The following is a 26583-nucleotide window of genomic DNA, read 5'->3' on the forward strand; positions in this document are numbered from 1 at the left end:
GTGTAGATAGTTTAGTTATAACAGAGGAAATAAATTACACCGAGCAGGCATGGGAAGAGGAAATGTCCATTTGTGAGAGTAATTCATTTGTGTGTGAAATTTGGGGTGATAAAACTGAACGTAAAATTCAAGTCATGGCAATCATCTACACCTGCAAATAATTGATTGCTCTAATTGGGAGACATTGTCAAATATAATTATAAACTTTTACATAAATTTATTTAAATGGATACTGGCGTCTATATTGCTCCCCTGCCAGCCCACGATCCAAGTGCCTCTTTATAAATGCCTGGCCATTAATGTTGCGGCAGAGGCTGATAAATTGATGTGGTCTAATCGATATATCCTCAGAGACCGATGTAGTGAATGCTGTGTGACACAAGTGGAGTCCTATTCACTGCGTATCAATGTGGTGCGCTTTTAATATCTAAACCTTATTTTTCTGATAATAATCGTATAATCTAACAAATGTTTTCGATTATATTTTTTTACGGTGACAACTCGCCACAGGTGCATTGCGATTTGCATGCATTCATGACAGAACCGTGTTTATTTTTCCTTGTCTTGTGCAACATGTACAATATCATATACCTTGGGAAATTGTGTTCTGTTTATTTTTCTACAGTTGTGAAGTGACCACATAGTATGGTCTTTGTCTTTCCAATGACATTCCAGCCATGTAGTATATTTTGTCATCTTGTATCCTTATGAGAGGAGAGGGGAAACGATTAAGAAAGGCATCCCTTGCAGTAGTAAGATTCTAATATTGTCACAAAGGTCAGCTGACACGTTGCCTCCTGTAAATTTAGCGCACACTGATGCAGGAGATAGATTTAATGGGCAATGGTTGGCAGGCACCCCCCTCCTAAAGACGCAGGGATACTGAGAGAGAGAGCTGGGTGTTGAGGAAGAGGGCAGTAGGCAAGAGAGAGTTAGAGAGAGTGAGAGTGGAGTCGTTTTGCTGTGGCTCCTCAGTAAACCCAAGTTAGAGACAGACAGGGCATTGTATTGACAGCAGCATGATCCTTATCACATTTGGACTCTATCTTCCACTATTGTTTTGTTATGTCTTGTCTCAGTCCTCTTTCCTGGACAATATTCTCTCATTCCCAGCAGGTAAGAGAGCCAGCCGTGTGTGTGTGTGTACATGCGCATACTCATGCATGTGTGTGTGTTTATATGTGTGTGTGTTTATATATGTGTGTGTGTGTGTTTATATGTGTGTGTGTGTGTGTGTTTATATGTGTGTGTGTGTTTATATATGTGTGTGTGTGTTTATATGTGTGTGTGTGTGTGTTTATATGTGTGTTTGTGTGCGTGCAGGAATATGTCATGCACAGTTTTGACAAGCTGCAGTCCGACCCTGGGTAAACCCCATGTCATGTCTTATCCTGATTGTCTTTGCACTTTGAAGAACTGCGTGTGTTCCTGTGTATTTCCCCTTAATTTCTGGAATATGAAATGCTGTCAGAATGGAAATGTCTCTATAAATAGCGTCTGTGGACAGTTCCTGACAGGGAGGCGGGCATATGGTGCTTCATATGTGTATTCAGCCAGAGCCAGGAGCAGCTCTCTCCAGTGTGGATGACTACACGTATCATGTTACAGCTCCCAGTCTGAATATTCTGCTGTTCTTATTGGATTCTAGTTATTATGTGTTAGATTTGTAGAGCTATTTTACTTGTTTTTGTATATCTATGTAGATACCAGTTCTAGCTTCTAGTATTGTCAATAACCTACCAGACTGTACAGTCGTGGCCAAAAGTTTTGAGAATAACACAAATATTAATTTCCACAAAGTTTGCTGCTTCAGTGTCTTTAGATATTTTTGTCAGATGTTACTATGGAATACTGAAGTATAATTACAAACATTTCATAAGTGTCAAAGGCGTTTATTGACAATTACATGAAGTTGATGCAAAGAGTCAATATTTGCAGTGTTGACCCTTCTTTTTCAAGACCTCTGCAATCCGCCCTGGCATGCTGTCAATTAACTTCAGGGCCACATCCTGACTGATGGCAGCCCATTCTTGTATAATCAATGCTTGGAGTTTGTCAGAATTTCTGGGTTGTTTGTTTGTCCACCCGCCTCTTGAGGATTGACCACAAGTTCTCAATGGGATTAAGGTCTGGGGAGTTTCCTGGCCATGGACCCAAAATATCCATGTTTTGTTCCCCGAGCCACTTAGTTCTCACTTTTGCCTTATGGCAAGGTGCCCCATCATGCTAGAAAGGCATTGTTCGTCACCAAACTGTTCCTGGATGGTTGGGAGAAGTTGTTCTCAGAGGATGTGTTGGTACCATTCTTTATTCATGGCTGTGTTCTTAGGCAAATTTGTGAGTGAGCGCACTCCCTTGGCTGAGAAGCAACCCCACACATGAATGGTCTCGGGATGCTTTACTGTTGGCATGACACAGGACTGATGGTAGCGCTCACCTTATCTTCTCCGCACAAGCTTTTTTCTGGATGCCCCAAACAATCGGAAAGGGGATTCATCAGAGAAAATGGGTTAGGGTTAGGGTTAGGGTTAGGGTTATTTACACCAGTCCTCAGCAGTCCAATCCCTGTACCTTATGCAGAATATCAGTCTGTCCCTGATGTTTTTCCTGGAAAGAAGTGGCTTCTCTGCTGCACTTCTTGACACCAGGCCATCCTCCAAAAATCTTTGCCTCACTGTGCGTGCAGATGCACTCACACCTGCCTGCTGCCATTCCTGAGCAAGCTCTGTACTGGTGGTGCCCCGATCCCGCAGCTGAATCAACTTTAGGAGACGGTCCTGGTGCTTGCTGGACTTTCTTGGGCTCCCTGAAGCCTTCTTCACAACAATTGAACCGCTCTCCTTGAAGTTCTTGATGATCCAATAAATGGTTGATTTAGGTGCAATCTTACTGGCAGCAATATCCTTGCCTGTGAAGCCCGTTTTGTGCAAAGCAATGATGACGGCACGTGTTTCCTTGCAGGTAACCATGATTGACAGAGGAAGAGCAATGATTCCAAGCACCACCCTCCTTTTGAAGCTTCCAGTCTGTTATTCGAACTCAATCAGCATGACAGAGTGATCTCCAGCCTTGTCCTCGTCAACACTCACACCTGTGTTAACGAGAGCATCACTGACGTGATGTCAGCTGGTCCTTTTGTGGCAAGGCTGAAATGCAGTGGAAATGTTTTTGGGGGATTCAGGTCATTTGCATGGCAAAGAGGGACTTTGCAATTAATTGCAATTCATCTGATCACTCTTCATAACATTCTGGAGTATATGCAAATTGCCATTATACAAACTGAGGCAGCAGACTTTGTGAAAATTAATATTTGTGTCATTCTCAAAACATTTGGCCACAGCTGTACATTTGGATACATTTACAGATCACTTTCAGTTCAGCTGATGTTTGTTGTGAAGGGGAGGATCTGCTGATTGAGTGGATTTTAACTTGGAAGCTGCAACACCACTTCTTTGCCAATGCCCCTATGCAGGAGCTTTTCCTTTATGGCTTGTTAGTGAGGTGTTGTCTGGTCTCTGCCTCTGCAGGATGCAGTAACATACAGATTGTTATACACACCTTACCATCCACTCTGATGCAGTTAGAAATAAGCCAACATTGAGTTTTCTTTAAGCCCCTTCAACTAGTTTTGACACTGACTCTATTCATTTAATTTCCCACTGATGTCAACATGACAAACAAATGAAATATGTCTATTACAAGGACATCCTCTGCAGGGTCGGTGTGTGTTTATTTCCCATGTGACTGACTTACCGTACTGTCCACTACTTTCCTCAGCTCTCCAACAACAACCTGCCCTGGACCAGCAGAGGACATTCAACCCCTGCTGTTTACTGAGTCCACCCCCGCCCCCCCTGTTCCCCCCTCCTCCCTCACTGTGGCACCGCAGTGGTCATGTGAGTCCAAAGTCATGTGACTTGCCCGTGTGACAAGTGTATGATTGTTGATTTGTCCTTGGGTGCTGTCCAAACCTCACTCCCTGGCTACGTTCCAAATGGCACCCTATTCCCTATTTAGCGTACTACATTTGATAGGGCTGTGGTCAAAATTAGTGGACTATAAAGTATAGGGAACAGCGTGTCATTTCTGACTTAGCCTCCCTCTTGCCCTCCTCCGCCACTGACTAAGAGCAGTAGGGATTTCTGATGATAGAGTAGGTATGATGATAGAGTAGGTGTGTGCAGGAAGCAATGGATTAACTGGTCTCCCACGAGTGCTGACTGCAGATCAGGGTTGATGAGGGGATACGACCTTAGAGGGTCCTGTTAGAGATACAACTCTGTCTGTTAGAGGGTCCTGTTAGAGATACAACTCTGTCTGTTAGAGGGTCCTGTTAGAGATACAACTCTGTCTGTTAGAGGGTCCTGTTAGAGATACAACTCTGTCTGTTAGAGGGTCCTGTTAGAGATACAACTCTGTCTGTTAGAGGGTCCTGTTAGAGATACAACTCTGTCTGTTAGAGGGTCCTGTTAGAGATACAACTCTGTCTGTTAGAGGGTCCTGTTAGAGATACAACTCTGTCTGTTAGAGGGTCCTGTTAGAGATACAACTCTGTCTGTTAGAGGGTCCTGTTAGAGATACAACTCTGTCTGTTAGAGGGTCCTGTTAGAGATACAACTCTGTCTGTTAGAGGGTCCTGTTAGAGATACAACTCTGTCTGTTAGAGGGTCCCGTTAGAGATACAACTCTGTCTGTTAGAGGGTCCTGTTAGAGATACAACTCTGTCTGTTAGAGGGTCCTGTTAGAGATACAACTCTGTCTGTTAGAGGGTCCTGTTAGAGATACAACTCTGTCTGTTAGAGGGTCCTGTTAGAAATACAACTCTGTCTGTTAGAGGGTCCTGTTAGAGATACAACTCTGTCTGTTAGAGGGTCCTGTTAGAGATACAACTCTGTCTGTTAGAGGGTCCTGTTAGAGATACAACTCTGTCTGTTAGAGGGTCCTGTTAGAAATACAACTCTGTCTGTTAGAGGGTCCTGTTAGAGATACAACTCTGTCTGTTAGAGGGTCCTGTTAGAGATACAACTCTGTCTGTTAGAGGGTCCTGTTAGAGATACAACTCTGTCTGTTAGAGGGTCCTGTTAGAGATACAACTCTGTCTGTTAGAGGGTCCTGTTAGAAATACAACTCTGTCTGTTAGAGGGTCCTGTTAGAGATACAACTCTGTCTGTTAGAGGGTCCTGTTAGAGATACAACTCTGTCTGTTAGAGGGTCCTCTTAGAGATACAACTCTGTCTGTTAGAGGGTCCTGTTAGAAATACAACTCTGTCTGTTAGAGGGTCCTGTTAGAGATACAACTCTGTCTGTTAGAGGGTCCTGTTAGAGATACAACTCTGTCTGTTAGAGGGTCCTGTTAGAGATACAACTCTGTCTGTTAGAGGGTCCTGTTAGAGATACAACTCTGTCTGTTAGAGGGTCCTGTTAGAAATACAACTCTGTCTGTTAGAGGGTCCTGTTAGAAATACAACTCTGTCTGTTAGAGGGTCCTCTTAGAGATACAACTCTGTCTGTTAGAGGGTCCTGTTAGAGATACAACTCTGTCTGTTAGAGGGTCCTGTTAGAGATACAACTCTGTCTGTTAGAGGGTCCTGTTAGAGATACAACTCTGTCTGTTAGAGGGTCCTGTTAGAGATACAACTCTGTCTGTTAGAGGGTCCTGTTAGAGATACAACTCTGTCTGTTAGAGGGTCCTGTTAGAGATACAACTCTGTCTGTTAGAGGGTCCTGTTAGAAATACAACTCTGTCTGTTAGAGGGTCCTGTTAGAGATACAACTCTGTCTGTTAGAGGGTCCTGTTAGAAATACAACTCTGTCTGTTAGAGGGTCCTGTTAGAGATACAACTCTGTCTGTTAGAGGGTCCTGTTAGAGATACAACTCTGTCTGTTAGAGGGTCCTGTTAGAGATACAACTCTGTCTGTTAAAGGGTCCTGTTAGAGATACAACTCTGTCTGTTAGAGGGTCCTGTTAGAGATACAACTCTGTCTGTTAGAGGGTCCTGTTAGAGATACAACTCTGTCTGTTAGAGGGTCCTCTTAGAGCTGATGACTGAATGGAAGAGTGTTTTTGTCTGATTGGTTTAGAATGAGGAGTCCAGTAAGGGGGGTAATCACAGAGAAGATACAGATACAGGGACGGAGCTGAAAGGTCCCAGCTGTGTCCCAGGCCCCCCTGGCCCCAACGGACCCCCCGGTCCTCAGGTAGGTAAACTTATCCACCCCCAACTGTCTTCTGTTAACGTTGTCATCCCACTGGCTTCATCAATTCAATATATATATTTTTTAAGCCAGATAATGGCCAATACAGTTATAATACAGTTATAATGCAAATATTTGGTAGAGTATTTAATCAGGTTTTATCAGGTGGAGATCCCAGTTAGTTGCCTGAGCTTCCTTACTTGTCAGTAATGGTGGTATACAGGTGTTGGGGGGGTTGGCTAAGTCCTCTATAGGCCTCTAGCAACTCTTTACCATCTGAGACCCGTGTGAGATCCTTCTCCCTTCCTCTTGTACCTCTAGAGCTGGGGACAGGGACAGGGACGGGGATTACATGGAGCTCTGCAACACAGCAGCCCATTAATGCTCCACATTTAGACACGACACAAATAGCCTTTTTCCACTGGCTGCCACTACTCTCCGTCCCTCCACACACCATTCTTAGAAACAAACCAAACAGCCCAGTCTGCTTGGAAAGATATATTGAGTGGAGGGAGTCAATTCCTGTATCGTCAATTCCTGTATCGTCAATTCCTGTATTGCTGTGTGGAGGGTGGTGGTGGTTTTGCTGTGTGGAGGGTGGTGGTGTTGCTGTGTGGAGGGTGGTGGTGGTGTTGCTGTGTGGAGGGTGGTGGTGTTACTGTGTGGAGGGTGGTGGTATTGCTGTGTGGAGGGTGGTGGTGTTGCTGTGTGGATGGTGGGTGGGTGGTGGTGTTGCTGTGCGGAGGGTGGTGGTGTTACTGTGTGGAGGGTGGTGGTATTGCTGTGTGGATGGTGGGTGGGTGGGTGGTGGTGTTGCTGTGCGGAGGGTGGGTGGTGGTGTTGCCTTGTGGAGGGTGGTGGTGTTGCTGTGTGGAGGGTGGTGGTGTTGCTGTGTGGAGGGTGGTGGTGTTGCTGTGTGGATGGTGGGTGGGTGGTGGTGTTGCTGTGCGGAGGGTGGTGGTGTTACTGTGTGGAGGGTGGTGGTGTTGCTGTGTGGAGGGTGGTGGTGTTGCTGTGTGGAGGGTGGTGGTGTTGCTGTGTGGAGGGTGGGAGGGTGGTGGTGTTGCTGTGCGGAGGGTGGTGGTGTTGCCGTGTGGAGGGTGGGTTGGTGATGGTGTTGCTGTGTGGAGGGTGGTGGTGTTGCTGTGTGGAGGGTGGGAGGGTGGTGGTGTTGCTGTGCAGAGGGTGGGTGGGTGGTGGTGTTGCTGTGCGGAGGGTGGTGGTGTTGCCGTGTGGAGGGTGGGTGGGTGGTGGTGTTGCCGTGTGGAGGGTGGTGGTGTTGCCATGTGGAGGGTGGTGGTGTTGCTGTGTGGAGGGTGGGTGGGTGGTGGTGTTGCTGTGTGGAGGGTGGGTGGGTGGTGGTGTTGCCGTGTGGAGGGTGGGTGGGTGGTGGTGTTGCCGTGTGGAGGGTGGTGGTGTTGCCATGTGGAGGGTGGTGGTGTTGCTGTGTGGAGGGTGGTGGTGTTACTGTGTGGAGGGTGGTGGTGTTGCTGTGTGGAGGGTGAGTGGGTGGTGGTGTTGCTGTGTGGAGGGTGGGTGGGTGGTGGTGTTGCTGTGCGGAGGGTGGTGGTGTTGCTGTGTGGAGGGTGGTGGTGTTGTGGTGGTGTTGCTGTGTGGAGGGTGGTGGTGTTGTGGTGGTGTTGGTGGGTGGTGGTGTTGTGGTGGGTGGTGGTGTTGCTGTGTGGAGGGTGGTGGTGTTGTGTTGGTGTTGCTGTGTGGAGGGTGGGGGTGTTGTGGTGGTGTTGCTGTGTGGTGGGTGGTGGTGTTGTGGTGGGTGGTGGTGTTGCTGTGTGGAGGGTGGTGGTGTTGTGGTGGTGTTGCTGTGTGGAGGGTGGGTGGTGGTGTTGCTGTGTGGTGAGTGGTGGTGTTGCTGTGTGGAGGGTGGTGGTGTTGTGGTGGTGTTGCTGTGTGGAGGGTGGGAGGGTGGTGGTGTTGCTGTGTGGTGAGTGGTGGTGTTGCTGTTTGGAGGGTGGTGGTGTTGCTGTGTGGAGGGTGGTGGTGTTGTAATGCAGACAATCCTATAGTAATTCCAGAGTCCTATAAATGGCCACTTGCCTAGATGGCAACCTGTCAAGGAGAGGAGAACATGATTGGTAGACTCTTCAGATTGGTCTTTCACATCCGTATTCATACACAATTTAGCCTATACAGTATGGCACCGGAGTTAGCTGACTGCAAAGGAAGCTAACAACAAACACATTTGGTGTCAGTATGGATCCTGTACCTGCTCATTGAAATGACATTGTGAAGGGAAATAATATTTAGAATATTACTGGGATTGTAAATAATCAGTCGATGGCATAAAGACAGAAAAAGCCCATGTTCTGATTGGTTAGATATCTGATTATTGTTGACCTTCTACAGGGTCCAGCTGGGCTACCAGGTCTGAAGGGACCAAAAGGTGAAAAGGTAAGTGTCATTTATGAACAGTTTTTTATAAACAGTTGAATGATTGAAAACTGCCATTATACGAAGCGGAAAGGCCTTGTATGAAAAAGCAGCAGTTATATCTCTCTCTCTCTTTGTCTCTCTTTCTCGCTCTCTCTCTCTCTCTCTCTCTCTCTCTCTCTCTCTCTCTCTCTCTCTCTCTCTCTCTCTCTCTCTCTCCACCTCCATCCAACGATCTTGTTGCCAGGGAGAACTGGGACGACCTGGACAAAAGGTGAGAGCACCCATTGATCATTCTATTAGCTCTGCTAAGTGGATTTGCTGAAAAATGGGATCCAGTCCCTCCTCAGTCTGTCTGGTGGGCTGTAACTCACGTCCCCGCCGCCCGCCTGTCCACCCGCCTGTCCGCCCGCTGCCTGCTTATGAGCATTATGAAATTCAGAGAAAGACAAGCAGCACAACCTTGACACGATGCCAGGACAGCTAGGACACAGAGAGAGAAAGACAAGCAGCACAACCTTGACACGATGCCAGGACAGCTAGAAAACAGAGAGAGAAAGACGAGCAGCACAACCTGGACACGATGCCAGGACAGCTAGGACACAGAGAGAGAAAGACAAGCAGCACAACCTTGACACGATGCCAGGACAGCTAGAAAACAGAGAGAGAAAGACGAGCAGCGCAACCTGGACACGATGCCAGGACAGCTAGGATACAGAGAGAGAAAGACAAGCAGCACAACCTGGACACGATGCCAGGACAGCTAGGAAACAGAGAGAGAAAGACAAGCAGCACAACCTGGACACGATGCCAGGACAGCTAGGACACAGAGAGAGAAAGACAAGCAGCACAACCTGGACACGATGCCAGGACAGCTAGGACACAGAGAGAGAAAGACAAGCAGCACAACCTGGACACGATGCCAGGACAGCTAGGATACAGAGAGAGAAAGACAAGCAGCACAACCTGGACACGATGCCAGGACAGCTAGGAAACAGAGAGAGAGAGAAAGACAAGCAGCACAACCTGGACACGATGCCAGGACAGCTAGGACACAGAGAGAGAAAGACAAGCAGCACAACCTGGACACGATGCCAGGACAGCTAGGACACAGAGAAAGAAAGACAAGCAGCACAACCTGGACACGATGCCAGGACAGCTAGGAAACAGAGAGAGAGAGAAAGACAAGCAGCACAACCTGGACACGATGCCAGGACAGCTAGGATAACAGAGAGAGCCGCTGAGATAGAAGATGGATAGAATCATTCTGCTGAGTTGGAGAGGAGAGTGGATGAACCTCCCATCCCGTCCCATGTCTCCTCTAACAGATGGGGAACTTATGGTCACCCTGTTAGCTCCTGAAACCTATCCAGCTTCACCCTTCACCCTTCCTGTTCAGGAGGATGCAGCGTTACAGCACCTTCACATAGAGATGTATTGCATAGAAAATAGATCATTGTCGGAGGGACAGGAGAGGAGTGAGACCTGTCAGAAGAGTAGTGTGGTCCTAATCAATTGGTGTCTGCAGTTATGTATTAAAACAGTTCCGTTGGGAGAGCTTCACACTGCGTCCCAAATGGCACCCTATTCCCTTTATAGTTCAATACTTTTGACCAGGGCCCATGGTCAAAAGTAGTGCACTATATAGAGAATAGGGTTCCATTTGGGACGTGTCCTCAGTCACTGCCCTGCTCTGTCTGAGCTGCAGGGCTGGCTGTGTACAGCAGCAGCATTGCAGTGCAATTTGGCTTTGTGCTCGAGCCAGACCATAAATCATTTTATTTCCCACAAGCAGAGGGCCGTCCTGTTCTATATATACGGCCTATCATTTAATTAAAGAGGACAGAGTGACAGACCTTGTTAAAGTCCTCTCTCGCCACATGATGGACCAGGGTAAAAACAGAACACAGGTTGTCATGTCAACATCCCGACCGGCTTATGGAATTCTCTGTAACTATTCAGAACAATCCTGTTTGTAACTCCTGCTGTATGTTACTTCTATGATATTACACATGGAAATATTATACTGTACACTACACAGCTTACATGGATAGCTGCTGATTCATTCAATAATGCTTTTGTTTTTTAAATGATGCTAGGTCAGCTGGTAATTTTGTATATATGGCAGTCTTCATGCCCTGTGTTTTCTAGTCAGTTCAGAACTTCTGGTCTGGTTGAAGTAGTGTTCTAACGGTTCTGATATGGCTCAGCTATTCCCAGACATACCCTATGTACCGTACACATGAGGCTGCTGAGGGGAGGACCATAGAAACCATGGAAACCATGTGTTTGATGTATTTGATACCATTCCACAATGTCCGCTCCAACCATTACCATGAGTCCGTCCTCCCCAATTGAGGTGCCACCAACCTCCTGTGGTACTGTGTGATAACTGTAAAAGTCTGCTAAATTAGGGATTCCCAAAGTGGAGCTTCTGCAGGGAGTCTGCGGCATGATTCTTATTTTTTTAACAACAATAATAATACATTCATTAATCAAATGTTTTTAAATTAATATTGCTAGCAACAACCGATTAAACACATTTTGCAGAAGGGATCTGTGAAAAGTTTTTAGACTAGAGGGTGCAATACAATACAATGTATTATTCAACCACAATTTCTGTTAAACCTCAGACGCACAGCCTGGGACTGGGAGGTTCATCTGTACATAGGTATCCACAGTTCTCCATCAATTATACATTTCTTTATCTAAATTCTTCTTGTATTCCCCAAAATGTTGTTTTGAACATAATGGCACTGTAATTTATGCCTAAAACTGCAACATTTTGCCAGTCTCCTTGGCAAAATGGGTAGAACTAATTTGGTCACCTATTTTAGTTTTAGTCTTAGACCTAGATTTAATCAGATCAAGTGTTAACAGGCGATAGCCAACACCTGCATAGCTGATGTTTTGGCGGTGTCAGAGGTGTAACTCTGTTCGAGCTGTCACATCGGTGAGAGGCAGCTGCTCATGTGGTCATTTTCACCAAGCCATTCCACTTGTCAGAAGTTCAGAATGAGAAAGTGTAGGCTATATAGAAACGACACTCAAACAATATAATAAGGATTTACACTGAGTGGACAAAACATTACGGAAAAACATTATGCTCTTTCCATAACCTCTACAGGATTGGTGGGTCCCCCTCGGGAAGGTTGAGCTAACGTAGGCTAATGCGATTAGCATGAGGTTGTAAGTAACAAGAAAATTCGCAGGACATATACATATCTGATATTGGCAGAAAGCTTAAATTGTTGTTAATCTAACTGCACTGTCCAATTTACAGTAGCTATTACAGTGAAAGAATACCATGCTATTGTTTGAAGAGAGTGTTCTTTCCATAACATAGACTGACCAGGTGAATCCAGGTGAAAGTTATGATCCCGTATTGATGTAATTTGTTAAATCCACTTCAGTCAGTGTAGATGAAGGGGAGGAAACAGGTTAAAGAAGGATTTTTAAGCCTTGAGACAATTGGGACATGGATTGTGTATGTGTGCCATTCAGAGGGTGAATGGGCAAGACAAAATATTTAAGTGCCTTTGAACGGGGTATGGTAGTAGGTGCCAGGCGCACCAGTTTGTGTCAAGAACTGCAACGCTGCTGGGTTTTTCATGCTCAGTTTCCTGTGTGTATCAAGAATGGTCAACCACCCCAAAGGACATCCAGCAACTTGCCACAACTGTGGGAAGCATTGGAGTCAACATGGGCCAGCATCCCTGTGGAATGCTTTCGACACCTTGTAGACTCCATGCCCCGACGAATTGAGGCTGTTCTGTTACAGTTATCGTTTTTTCCCCCAGGGCGTCTCATTATCATAGCTTTAGTCAGAAAAAATAAGTTGTCAAGTATTTTCTGTGATAGTTATTGTTGACGAAATTTACACTGGTACTAGAATTGCAAGAAATTAGCTTTAAAATGGCAAAATGGCCTCTATGCCCAAAGGCAAAATGTGTAGAATTACAAGTAATGAGCTTTTCTTCTCTGACGCTAAGAGGGGGGCCTTTAAAGATGTATTTCCCAGGGCCCAAGACTTGAAGTCATAGTAAAATTGCTTGTATGCTATTTATTGTCCACTCTGAAGTAGGACTTGTGTTCTGATATTATGAGGGGGTCCCTGATGAATTTGCTATCACAAAAGGGGTCCCCCACACAAAAACTATTTGGGAACCCTGTGCTAAAGAAATTATGTTGTGGCCCATCAGGGTCGGACTGGGCCTCCAGGTCTCCCGGGGCGCCAGGGACCAGCCGGGTGGCCAGGACCAAATGGGCCCAAGGTGAGTAAGTCCTATTTCATGGTGCCCATATGTCAATATGATATTATACCGTACCATAGTATGGTGTAAAAAATGATAGAACACAAATTATGCAATAAGATAAGATGGCATGTGTGTTCCTGTACCTACAGGTGTTAGATCTTAATTTGACCAGTTTCGTGGCAAGAGTAAAATAATCTTGCAGCAGGAGGATTTGATTATTTAAAAAAGGGATAATTTCTAATGAGAAAGGACTGTAGTTTTGATAGGCCACAGCAGGCTATATATTAGGAGTGAGATCAAGAAAGAGAACTGTGTGTTTTCAGTGAATTTATGTAAATCATGAGGCTCATTTGAATTTCCTACGGTGCAGGAAAATTCTCTGCGACAACAGAGTGATCAAATTAAGATACCACGTCTGTATGATATTATTTGTCAAGGTAGATGAAGAATGTGTGTGTGTGTGTGTGTGTGTGTGTGTGTGTGTGTGTGTGTGTGTGTGTGTGTGTGTGTGTGTGTGTGTGTGCGTGCGTGCGTGCGTGCGTGCGTGCGTGCGTGCGTGTGGCAGGGGGAGAAGGGAGATGGTGGATTGATGGGAATACCTGGAGCAAGAGGACCTCTTGGACCTAAGGTCTGTGAACCTTCATCTTTCACCGAGAAAATTGTCTGATTTCAACCATAATGTTATTCATAATTTCTATACTTCAGACCTCTGATCTTCCTTCTTAGGGTTTACCTGGATACAAAGGAGAAAAGGTGGGTGATTACTTCAAATGTTTTTGACTGCTTTCTTTTATTCTATTACATTACAAACCATATTTTAGTTCCTCTGGGTTGGTTCAGCAACATGTGTGTGTTTTCAGTGTATCTGCCTGATCAGGTCTCCTGTTTATGGATGTTTTGTTTACAGTTGTTTTGTCTCCTGTCTGTCTCATCAGGGTTCCCGTGGTGACCGCAGTGAGAGCGGGATGAAGGGAGACAAGGGCACAATGGGCTTTCCTGGAATGCTTGGACAGAAAGTGAGACATACATCTTGTAATCTCTTGATCTAGACATTATCTGATGTTTATCAGCTGCTGGGGTTGATCTGGAGGGAGGGGAGGAGGAGGAGGAGGAGGAGGAGCAGGAGGAGGAGGTCAATGTAGGGTGACATGTAGTGGAGGTTCATTGAACAACAGGATAAAAACAGAATCAACTGGCCCTCCATAATAACTCAAGAACACAATTCTAAATGTGACCACAGTTATTTATATGACGTACCGGCATATGTTGTTGTTGATGGAGTGCTGTGGTTTATGTCCTCAGGGTGAAATGGGTCCAAAGGGAGAACCTGGAATCTCAGGCAATAGAGGACCGACGGGCAGACCAGGGAAGAGGGGCAAACAGGTGAGAGAGATATCTTATTATTAAACAGGTGAGAGATATACTTTATTAGTAAACAGGTGAGAGATATACTTGATTAGTAAACAGGTGAGAGATATACTGCATCCTACTGCTGGCTTGCTTCTGAAGCTAAGCAGGGTTGGTCCTGGTCAGTCCCTGGATGGGAGACCAGATGCTGCTGGAAGTGGTGTTGGAGGGCCAGTAGGAGTCACTCTTTCCTCTGGTCTAAAATAATATCCCAGGGCAGTGATTGGGGACATGTGCTGTCTTTCGGGTGGGACGTTAAACAGGTGTCCTGGCTCTCTGTGGTCACTAAAGATCCCATGGCACTTATTGTTAGAGTAGGGGTGTTAACCCTGGTGTCCTGGCTAAATTCCCAATCTGGCCCTCAAACCATCACGGCCACCTAATCATCCCAAGCTTACTATTGGCTCATTCACCCCCCCTCCCCTGAAACTATTCCCCAGGTCATTGCTGTAAATGAGAATGTGTTCTCAGTCAACTTACCTGGTAAAATAACGGTAAATAAATAAATAAATAAATACTTGATTAGTAAACAGGTGAGAGATATACTTGATTATTAAACAGGTGAGAGATATACAGCATTAAACAGGTGAGAGAGATGCTGTATTAAACAGGTGAGAGAGATGCTGTATTAAACAGGTGAGAGATATACTGTATTAAACAGGTGAGAGATATACTGTATTATCAAATCAAATGTATTTTTATATAGCCCTTCGTACATCAGCTGATATTCTCAAAGTGCTGTACAGAAACCCAGCCTAAAACCCCAAACAGCAAGCAAAGCATGTGAAAGAAGCACGGTGGCTAGGAAAAACTCCCTAGGAAAAACTCCCTAGAAAGGCCAAAAACCTAGGAAGAAACCTAGAGAGGAACCAGGCTATGAGGGGTGGCCAGTCCTCTTCTGGCTGTGCAGGGTGGATATTATAACAGAACATGGTCAAAATGTTAAAATGTTAAAATGTTCATAAATGACCAGCATGGTCAAATAATAATAATCATAGTAGTTGTCGAGGGTGCAACAAGCACGTCCGGTGAACAGGTCAGGGTTCCATAGACGCAGGCAGAACAGTTGAAACTGGAGCAGCAGCACGGCCAGGTGGACTGGGGACAGCAAGGAGTCATCATACCAGGTAGTCCTGAGGCATGGTCCTAGGGCTCAGGTCCTCCGAGAGAAAGACAGAAAGAGAGAAAGAGAGAATTAGAGAGAGCATATTTAAATACACACAGGACACCGGATAAGACAAGAGAAATACTCCAGATGTAACAGACTGACCCTAGCCCCCCGACACATAAACTACTGCAGCATAAATACTGGAGGCTGAGACAGGAGGGATCAGAAGACACTGTGGCCCCATCCGATGATACCCCCGGACAGGGCCAAACAGGCAGGATATAACCCCACCCACTTTGCCAAAGCACAGCCCCCACACCACTAGAGGGATGTCTCCAACCACCAACTTACCGTCCTAAGACAAGGCCGAGTATAGCCCACAACGATCTCCGCCACGGCACAACCCAAGGGAGGGGGGGGGGGGGGGGGGGGGGCGCCAACCCAGACAGGAAGACCACGTCAGTGACTCAACCCACTCAAGTGACGCACCCCTCCCATGGACGGCATGGAAGAACACCAGTAGGCCAGTGACTCAGCCCCTGTAAAAGGGTTAGAGGCAGAGAATCCCAGTGGAAAGAGGGGAACCGGCAAGGCAGAGACAGCAAGGGCGGTTCGTTGCTCCAGCCTTTCCGTTCACCTTCACACTCCTGGGCCAGACTATACTTAATCATAGGACCTACTGAAGAGATAAGTCTTCAGTAAAGACTTAAAGGTTGAGACTGAGTCTGCGTCTCTCACATTGGTAGGCAGACCATTCCATAAAAATGGAGCTCTATAGGAGAAAGCCCTACCTCCAGCCGTTTGCTTAGAAATTCTAGGGACAATTAGGAGGCCTGCGTCTTGTGACCGTAGCGTACGTGTAGGTATGTACGGCAGGACCAAATCGGAAAGATAGGTAGGAGCAAGCCCATGTAATGCTTTGTAGGTTAGCAGTAAAACCTTGAAATCAGCCCTTGCCTTAACAGGAAGCCAGTGTAGGGAGGCTAGCACTGGAGTAATATGATCAAATTTTTTGGTTCTAGTCAGGATTCTAGCAGCCGTATTTAGCACTAACTGAAGTTTATTTAGTGCTTTATCCGGGTAGCCGGAAAGTAGAGCATTGCAGTAGTCCAGCCTAGAAGCAACAAAAGCATGGATGAACTTTTCTGCGTCATTTTTGGACAGAAAATTTCTGATTTTTGCAATGTTACGTAGATGGAAAAAAGCTGTCCTTGAAACAGTCATGATATGTTCTTCAAAAGAGAGATCAGGGTCCAGAGTAACGCCGAGGTCCTTCACAGTTTTATTTGAGACGACTGTACAACCATCCAGATTAATTGTCAGATTCAACAGAAGATCTCTTTGTTTCTTGGGACCTAGAACAAGCATCTCTGTTTTGTCCGAGTTTAAAAGTAGAAAGTTTGCAGCCATCCACTTCTTTATGTCTGAAACACAGGCTTCTAGCGAGGGCAATTTTGGGGCTTCACCATGTTTCATTGAAATGTACAGCTGTGTGTCGTCCGCATAGCAGTGAAATTTAACATTATGTTTTCGAATGACATTCCCAAGAGGTAAAATATATAGTGAAAACAATAGTGGTCCTAAAACGGAACCTTGAGGAACACCGAAATTTACAATTGATTTGTCAGAGGACAAACCATTCACAGAGACAAACTGATATCTTTCCGACAGATAAGATCTAAACCAGGCCAGAACTTGTCCATGTAGACCAATTTGGGTTTCCAATCTCTCCAAAAGAATGTGGTGATCGATGGTATCAAAAGCGGCACTAAGATCTAGGAGCACGAGGACAGATGCAGAGCCTTGGTCTGACGTCATTAAAAGGTCATTTACCACCTTCACAAGTGCAGTCTCAGTGCTATGATGGGGTCTAAAACCAGACTGAAGCGTTTCGTATACATTGTTTGTCTTCAGGAAGGCAGTGAGTTGCTGTGCAACAGCTTTTTCTAAAATTTTTGAGAGGAATGGAAGATTCGATATAGGCCGATAGTTTTTTATAATTTCTGGATCAAGATTCGGCTTTTTCAAGAGAGGCTTTATTACTGCCACTTTTAGTGAGCTTGGTACACATCCGGTGGATAGAGAGCCGTTTATTATGTTCAACATAGGAGGGCCAAGCACAGGAAGCAGCTCTTTCAGTAGTTTAGTTGGAATAGGGTCCAGTATGCAGCTTGAGGGTTTGGAGGCCATGATTATTTTCATCATTGCGTCAAGAGATATAGTACTAAAACACTTTAGTATCTCCCTTGATCCTAGGTCCTGGCAGAGTTGTGCAGACTCAGGACAATGGAGCTTTGGAGGAATACCCAGATTTAAAGAGGAGTCTGTAATTTGCTTTCTAATGATCATGATCTTTTCCTCAAAGAAGTTCATAAATTTATTACTGCTGAAGTGAAAGCCATCCTCCATTTGCGAAGGCTGCTTTTTAGTTAGCTTTGCGACAGTATCAAAAAGAAATTCCGGATTGTTCTTATTTTCCTCAATTAAGTTGGAAAAATAGGATGATCGAGCAGCTGTAAGGGCTCTTCGATACTGCACGGTACTGTCTTTCCAAGCTAGTCGGAAGACTTCCAGTTTGGTGTGGCGCCATTTCCGTTCCAATTTTCTGGAAGCTTGCTTCAGAGCTCGTGTATTTTCTGTATACCAGGGAGCTAGTTTCTTATGACAGATGTTTTTAGTTTTTAGGGGTGCAACTGCATCTAGGGTATTGCGCAAGGTTAAATTGAGTTCCTCGGTTAGGTGGTTAACTGATTTTTGTCCTCTGACGTCCTTGGGTAGGCAGAGGCAGTCTGGAAGGGCATCAAGGAATCTTTGGGTTGTCTGAGAATTTATAGCACGACTTTTAATGCTCCTTGGTTGGGGTCTGAGCAGATTATTTGTTGCAATTGCAAACGTAATAAAATGGTGGTCCGATAGTCCAGGATTATGAGGAAAAACATTTAGATCCACAACATTTATTCCATGGGACAAAACTAGGTCCAGAGTATGACTGTGGCAGTGGGTAGGTCCAGAGACAGGTTGGACAAAACCCACTGAGTCGATGATGGCTCCGAAAGCCTTTTGGAGTGGGTCTGTGGACTTTTCCATGTGAATGTTAAAGTCACCAAAAATTAGAATATTATCTGCTATGACTACAAGATCCGATAGGAATTCAGGGAACTCAGTGAGGAACCCTGCATATGGCCCAGGAGGCCTATAAACATTAGCTATAAAAAGTGAGTGAGTAGGCTGCATAGATTTCATGACTAGAAGCTCAAAAGACGAAAACGTCATTGTTGTTTTTTTTTTTGTAAATTGAAATTTGCTATCGTAAATGTTAGCAACACCTCCGCCTTTGCCGGATGCACGGGGGGTATGGTCACTAATGTAACCAGGGAGTGAGGCCTCATTTAACACAGTAAATTCATCAGGCTTAAGCCATGTTTCAGTCAGGCCAATCACATCAAGATTATTATCAGTGATTAGTTCATTGACTATAACTGCCTTGGAAGTGAGGGATCTAACATTAAGTAACCCAATTTTGAGATGTGAGGTATCACAATCTCTTTCAATAATGGCAGGAATGGAGGAGGTCTTTATACTAGTGAGATTGCTAAAGCGAACACCGCCATTTTTAATTTTGCCCAACCTAGATCGAGGCACAGACACGGTCTCAATGGGGAAAGCTGAGCTGACTACGCTGACTGTGCTAGTGGCAGACTCCACTAAGCTGGCAGGCTGGCTAACAGCCTGCTGCCTGGCCTGCACCCTATTTCATTGTGGAGCTAGAGGAGTTAGAGCCCTGTCTATGTTCGTAGATAAGATGAGAGCACCCCTCCAGCTAGGATGGAGTCCGTCACTCCTCAACAGGCCAGGCTTGGTCCTGTTTGTGGGTGAGTCCCAGAAAGAGGGCCAATTATCTACAAATTCTATCTTTTGGGAGGGGCAGAAAACAGTTTTCAACCAGCGATTGAGTTGTGAGACTCTGCTGTAGAGCTCATCACTCCCCCTAACTGGGAGGGGGCCAGAGACAATTAATCGATGCCGACACATCTTTCTAGCTGATTTACACGCTGAAGCTATGTTGCGCTTGGTGACCTCTGACTGTTTCATCCTAACATCGTTGGTGCCGACGTGGATAACAATATCTCTATACTCTCTACACTCGCCAGTTTTAGCTTTAGCCAGCACCGTCTTTAGATTAGCCTTAACGTCGGTAGCCCTGCCCCCTGGTAAACAGTGTATGATCGCTGGATGATTAGTTTTAAGTCTAATACTGCGGGTAATGGAGTCGCCAATGACTAGGGTTTTCAATTTGTCAGAGCTAATGGTGGGAGCCGTCGGCGTCTCAGACCCCACAACGGGAGGAGTAGAGACCAGAGAAGTCTCGGCCTCCGACTCCGACTCGCTTAATGGGGAGAACCGGTTGAAAGTTTCTGTCGGCTGAATAAGCGACACCGGTTGAGCATTCCTACAGCGTTTCCCTCCAGAAGCCATGAGAAAGATGTCCGGCTGCGGGGACCGTGCGAGGGGGTTTATACTAACGTTACTATCTGTACTTACTGGTGGCACAGACGCTGTTTCATCCTTTCCTACACTGAAATTACCCTTGCCTAACGATCGCGTCTGAAGCTGGGCTTGCAGCACAGCTATCCTTGCCGTAAGGCGATCGTTCTCCTGTATATTATAAGTACAACGACTGCAATTAGAAGGCATCATGTTAATGTTACTTAGCTTCGGCTGTTTGAAGTCCTGACGAACCATGTCCAGATAAAACCTCCGGGGTGAAAAAGTTGAGTGAGGGAAAAAGTAAAAATATACGGTAATGAAAAAGTAAAAAACCGTCAGGTATCAAAGTAAGATCGGCAACAAAAACGCACAGCAGCGTAAACAAGTCTGCAAGTTGTGACCGGAAACAGGAAACCAGGCGTAGCCAATTGGATGGAAACCTAGCTACTAATGCGAGTCTGTGTATATGCAGGCTGAGTGTATAGCTGGATGAATTCTAGGGAGAACATCGAGTCAGATTTAGAGTGATTGGTATGTTCTTTGTTGGAGGCTCTGCCCATTAGGATCTTAATGATATAATATCATATGCTGTTAGAAGCTGTGATTAAAAATGTTCTGCCGATCTTTTTATTACCTTTATTTAACTAGGTAGGTCAGTTAAGAACAAATTCTTATTTTCAATGACGACCTAGAAATAGTGGGTTAACTGCCTTGTTCAGGGGCAGAACGTCAGATTTTGACCTTGTCAGCTCGGAGATTTGATCTAGAAACCTTTCGATTACTAGTCCAACGCTCTAACCACTATGCTACCTGCCGCCCTCTTTGAGCAACATACTGTAACTTCAAATCACTATGATGTGGTGACATGTTTTGACCACTGAAGGTTTACCATATGTTTGTCTGTCGATGTTTTTACATGTGGTGTTTTTACATGTGGTGTTTTTCTTGTCTGATTAAACAGGGAGGGAAGGGTGACAATGGGATTATCGGCCCTCTAGGTCCAGCAGGTCCTCAGGGGCCCCCAGGCCACCCTGGTCCCCCAGGTCTCCCAGCCTCAGGTAAGGACTTCACCTCCATCAGCTCTCCCATCTGAGCTTCGCTTCTTTAGAGGACGCTGTAGGGCTAGGGAGTGGGGCTAGGCTAACATGCTATATGTTGCCAGTCTGTGTATATGCAGGCTGAGTGTATAGCTGGATGAATTCTAGGGAGAACATCGAGTCAGATTTAGAGTGATTGGTATGTTCTTTGTTGGAGGCTCTGCCCATTTTCTGGACTCTGAAGGCTAGTTTCTCAGACCTAGATTATTAAACCTTGTCCTGTAATTAAAAGAAAGGCCCAATGGACAATCTCGCTGGAAAGTATATTTTGAGATTTAATATCGTGCCCTGTCAGTGTGTGAAGCTTCAGGGATAGGTGTGAGAAGCTTCAGGGATAGGTGTGAGAAGCTTAAGGTATGGGTCTGAGAAGCTTCAGGGATGGGTGTGAGAAGCTTCAGGGATAGGTGTGAGAAGCTTAAGGTATGGGTCTGAGAAGCTTCAGGGATGGGTGTGAGAAGCTTCAGGGATGGGTGTGAGAAGCTTCAGGGATAGGTGTGAGAAGCTTAAGGTATGGGTCTGAGAAGCTTCAGGGATGGGTGTGAGAAGCTTCAGGGATGGGTGTGAGAAGCTTCAGGGATGGGTGTGAGAAGCTTCAGGGATGGGTGTGAGAATCTTCAGGGATGGGTGTGAGAAGCTTAAGGTATGGGTCTGAGAAGCTTCAGGGATGGGTGTGAGAATCTTCAGGGATGGGTGTGAGAAGCTTCAGGGATGGGTGTGAGAATCTTCAGGGATGGGTGTGAGAATCTTCAGGGATGGGTGTGAGAAGCTTCAGGGATGGGTGTGAGAAGCTTCAGGGATGGGTGTGAGAAGCTTCAGGGATGGGTGTGAGAAGCTTCAAGCAGGCAACCTCCCGTGTCAGCATCAGCTAAAGGAAGCAGACATTAAAACACAGCAGGAGGTAACACCAGAGAGCATATTTAGCTTCAGAGGAACCTGATCACCCCCCCTCTCTCCCCCTCCTGAGGTGAAACAGATACCATGAGGGGGGTGGGGTGGCGGGGGGGACTGGGATGGGACGGATGCTAAAGCCATGACATCATGTCCTTAAAACAAATTCATAGTGGGCCAAGAAGCTCCTTACATATTTACAAACATTATGTCACCATGTAATTAAACTGTGACAGCCAGTGTCTTGTTCAGGTGTCTACGCAAATTAAGTTGATTGCTTTACCAACTTGATAAATAGACGAGGGGGCCAGGATAGTGCATTTCATCAGAGGTATTTATAACATATAGTCCCTGTGACCTCGCTCATGGCTGTCTCTGAATGTGGTACTCTGTGATATAGGGATGGTGTCATGTGTACATCACTTTTTGTACATATGCCTACATTGATAATATATGATCTAAATGTTTATTTCTTGTTCAGGACTCTACGTGATTGGAACGAAAGGTGAGAGGGGGCTACCAGGTCTTCCTGGACCTTGCAGCTGTAACTCCATTAGTGTCAAGAGTCCACAGTTTGATGAACATAGTTCCAGGAGCGACTACGCCAAAGTGCCAGCGGTGAGCACGCAACACAAGTAACACATGATCAACATTTATTGCGAATCATAAACTTGCCTCAGGTAAGGGACTTAATAGGCCAAATTAGTCTTTGTGTTTCACCCAGAATGTGTCTTTTGTTGTTTCTCGTACAGATATTTGTGGTAAACAATCAAGAAGAACTAGATCGTCTTCATACGGACAATGCCCTAGCCTTCCGGAAAGATCAGAGATCGCTTTACTTCAAAGACACCAACGGATGGCTGCCCATTCAGGTACCTCACTTGATACACTATCTTCTAAACGGGATATGTCTAAGTGCTTACAGTATTGCCTGGCAAGGTTCATCTTTAAGTTACAGTTTTATTTCATTTTCTTAGTTTTAGTTTCTAATCTCTGTAAAAGACTTCTTTCTTCCAGCTGACGCCGTTCCAGTCTACGGAGAATGCTCCGGAACAGGAGGGTTACTGTGGCGACGGGATCGTTCAGATTCCCAACGGGGAGGAATGTGACGACGGGAATAGGATTGTCACCGACGGCTGCGTCAGTAAGTCACGTTATCAGAGTGGATGAACCAGAGTCGTGGTTTGGTTCTGCTGATGGTTTCGTTTGTTGAAGCCTGGTGTTGTCGGTTCGATTACCGCATGGGAAGTTGATTTGGATAAATTAACTTGTTAAATGATAATGCTATTGATGACATACAGAAGCACCGGTCAGATTTGGATGGCTATTGATCTCTATCTGTCTCTCTGTGTCTGTCTCTCTCCGTGTGTCTCTGTTTTTCTTTTCTGTTTCTCTCTCCATCTCTTCCTCCTCAGAGTGTAAACATGCTTACTGTGGAGATGGTTATCGCTACGACGGTGCTGAGGAATGTGATGGAAAGGACTTTGGCTATCAGACATGCAACTCATATCTCCCAGGGTTAGTAGGCTTACTGGCTTGATCCATTCTTGTCTGCTTTCCAAATCTTACTGTATGTAACTTCATAACTTTGTGTTCCCTATGAAGCAGTAACTGTCTGCTTTTGTCATGATTAGTTGACAGAGGGTTCTATTTCTCCTTGATTCCCAGGTCTTATGGTCGTCTCAGATGCACTCCTTACTGTGTCATTGACTCTACAAACTGCAAGTATTTCACATGAGGAGCAACCTGGACACAGCAGTGGGATCCTTCTTGTCTTGTTTGCTTTGGTACTAACCAGGATGACGGTAATGCAAAAAAAAAGATCAACAACAACACTGCAAACAAGAGACTCAAAAAGGAAGTGTTGACAAACTGGACTAAACCTGACAAAATAACTAAAACTACACCCACTAACTCTGTTGTATCGCTGCTGAAGCCATGTAGCTACCGAGGAGGGGGGCCGGGGCCAGTAAAACGCTCCCTCATCCATTAGCACTGGACAATTTCACTTTGTCTTAAATAAAACTCAACCCAAGACTGAAGAGGTTCTGCCCACCTGATAGGACCAGCCGCTGAACGAGAGGCGGTCAAGTGAGAGACAGCCAGAAAGTGAGAGACAGCCAATGGGAAAGCTCTGAGTAAGTGAGAGACTCGTGGGTGGAGCCGGAAGCCATATTTACCTCGACGTAGCACTGTTAAAGAGAACCAGGTCTGAACAATCAGAAGCAGGGTGCTGTGTATTTTACTGCAACGTCAATGACGTCATGTACTGTAACATTTGCATGAGGCTGAGATTGCTGTGAGACCATGGCTACAGATGTCACTACCTAGGCATTTAACCAATCACAATACTTACTATCGTTGTCATGAGCTTCGTACTGTGTATATATAGTAGGTATACGTCTCCAATTGTACGTAGGGAGTATATTGTATGTCATCATTTTACTAATCAGGACAGGAGGGGCATGTTATAATGATACAGTATTCAGGAGGATTCTGAGAGCCTTGGTCAGTCTGTACTAAAGAGGCAGATCTTAACCCTTGGTCAGTCTGTACTGAAGAGGCAGATCTTAACCCTTGGTCAGTCTGTACTGAAGAGGCAGATCTTAAGCCTTGGTCAGTCTGTTCTGAAGAGGCAGATCTTAAGTCTTGGTCAGTCTGTACTGAAGAGGAAGATCTAAAGCCTTGGTCAGTCTGTACTGAAGAGGCAGATCTTAACCCTTGATCAGTCTGTACTGAAGAGGCAGATCTTAAGTCTTGGTCAGTCTGTACTGAAGAGGCAGATCTAAAGCCTTGGTCAGTCTGTACTGAAGAGGCAGATCTTAACCCTTGGTCAGTCTGTACTGAAGAGGCAGATCTTAACCCTTGGTCAGTCTGTACTGAAGAGGCAGATCTAAAGCCTTGGTCAGTCTGTACTGAAGAGGCAGATCTTAAGCCTTGGTCAGTCTGTACTGAAGAGGCAGATCTAAAGCCTTGGTCAGTCTGTACTGAAGAGGCAGATCTTAAGCCTTGGTCAGTCTGTACTGAAGAGGCAGATCTTAACCCTTGGTCAGTCTGTACTGAAGAGGCAGATCTAAAGCCTTGGTCAGTCTGTACTGAAGAGGCAGATCTAAAGCCTTGGTCAGTCTGTACTGAAGAGGCAGATCTTAAGCCTTGGTCAGTCTGTTCTGAAGAGGCAGATCTAATGCCTTGGTCAGTCTGTACTGAAGAGGCAGATCTAAAGCCTTTGTCAGATCCTCTTCAGAAGAACAGTAAAGCTATGTACTGTACAGTAGTAGCATTAAGCCAAGATGGCCTCCTGTGGAAATAGCAGCCAAGCTGATAGACCGGGAACCCTCACCTTCTGGTAGAACTGAATATCGGGGTCTTGTCCCAAATGACACCATATTCCCTATGTAGTGCACTTCTTTGGACTGGAGTCCTATGGGCCCTGGTTAAAACTAGTGCACTATATAGGGGATAGTGTGCCATTTGGACAGCCAGGCTCGTGCGCTCTATTAGCTTTTGATGGCACTGTACTGTAGTTGAAGAGGGCCGTTCAGAATCTGGACATTGTGGTCAAGGTCAGCTTTGCTTTAGTTTAGATTGACATTTCCACGATTTAACTCAGGAACCACTAACATAATGTAGCTTGCGGTTTTCAGAGAAACCCTCCCTCATATCCACTGTAGAACACAGATGAGACCACCGAGTCTGTGCTGCACACTGACTGTTACACTATCCCTCTCCTCACTCAGAAGTGCTTACTGTACACGTTGATGACTCATGCCATCAGTCCTCCAGGTAAAGAGGAGGACCTCAGTGAACTACTGTCTGCAGGGAGATATGACACGTGAAGGCTGGCAAACTGTTATTATTACTGCTACTACTACATGTTCTTAAATCATTTCCTCATTGCGGAACAGGAAGCGTTTTTAGCTGCTATTTGGTAGGAAGTGAATTCCGATAGTTAGGGTGGGAAACCTTATGACAGTCTACGGTGCATCAGTTAGAAAGCTCTGGACATCTTTCTGTCTCGTATTTATAGCAGTACTCCTCTTGATACCTCCAGCCTGCCTGCTTAAATAACTGGAGCAGAACTACTGCACCACTCAGTGGAGAACTGAACACTATAGTTGTAGTCTGCATTACTTCCTGTATTCCCTTAGTAGTTTAAGAGAACGTTTCAGGATAAGCTGTTCTTTACCACAAGCTATAGGTCGCCGTGCCAACGGAGGCCGACCTTTAACCTCACCCACACTTAGGAAAATATTGTTGCTCATGTAAAAGTGGATGTATGAAAATATGTAATTTCAAGACTGTTCTAAATGTTATATCTGCATGTTAGTGGTACTGTAACTTACAAGTTTAAAATGCAACCAATTTGCCAAAGGAGGCTGTGAATGAAGCCTACATGCTGTAAGTAAATATTAGTCAACTCTCGACAAGGTATATGCTTTTAAAGAAATATTGATGGTTCTTGTTAATGTAACTGTATAACTGTAATGACTGAATATTACATCAACTTTTATATGACAGGTATAACTGTATTATCCATTGCACCGTGTATAAACACATTAAATATCCATTTGTTTAGCTAATATGAGTGTACTGTATGCTGTAGGTACACTGGTAGCATGTGGTAACATTACACAATGCTTGGTGGTGGTGAATGCGCTCGCATATCAGGATTTCAGAACTCCTCTGATTTCATAATTAAGACATGTTTGACACAGACGTGCATTATTGAGAACAAAATAAAGATGAGAAAATGGAA

General features: G+C 45.3%; 1 protein-coding gene across 1 annotated transcript; it reads left to right on the top strand.

Moving 5' to 3' along the window:
* Positions 1–3994: 3994 nt before the first annotated feature.
* Positions 3995–26583, top strand: LOC106597212 (uncharacterized). The gene is made up of 15 exons (XM_082968548.1): positions 3995–4018; positions 6082–6198; positions 8560–8604; positions 8831–8857; positions 12786–12857; positions 13405–13467; positions 13566–13592; positions 13775–13855; positions 14142–14222; positions 20804–20900; positions 22309–22445; positions 22580–22699; positions 22845–22971; positions 23243–23345; positions 23496–26583. The coding sequence occupies exons 1-15, from the start codon at positions 3995–3997 to the stop codon at positions 23563–23565; spliced, it is 1191 nt and encodes a 396-aa protein (XP_082824674.1). The 3' UTR covers positions 23566–26583.

Source organism: Salmo salar, chromosome 02 (assembly GCF_965601325.2).
Source record: "Salmo salar chromosome 02, fSalSal1, whole genome shotgun sequence".
Taxonomy (NCBI): domain Eukaryota; kingdom Metazoa; phylum Chordata; class Actinopteri; order Salmoniformes; family Salmonidae; genus Salmo; species Salmo salar.

What these genes read in the sequence shown, in the direction of transcription:
- LOC106597212 (XM_082968548.1), top strand. Translation starts at nt 3,995, where the DNA reads ATGGCACCCTATTCCCTATTTAGC. An exon ending in CAGGACCAAATGGGCCCAAG is followed by an intron (nt 12,858 to 13,404) that starts GTGAGTAAGTCC and finishes TGCGTGTGGCAG; the next exon opens with GGGGAGAAGGGAGATGGTGG. An exon ending in TGCAACTCATATCTCCCAGG is followed by an intron (nt 23,346 to 23,495) that starts GTTAGTAGGCTT and finishes CTTGATTCCCAG; the next exon opens with GTCTTATGGTCGTCTCAGAT.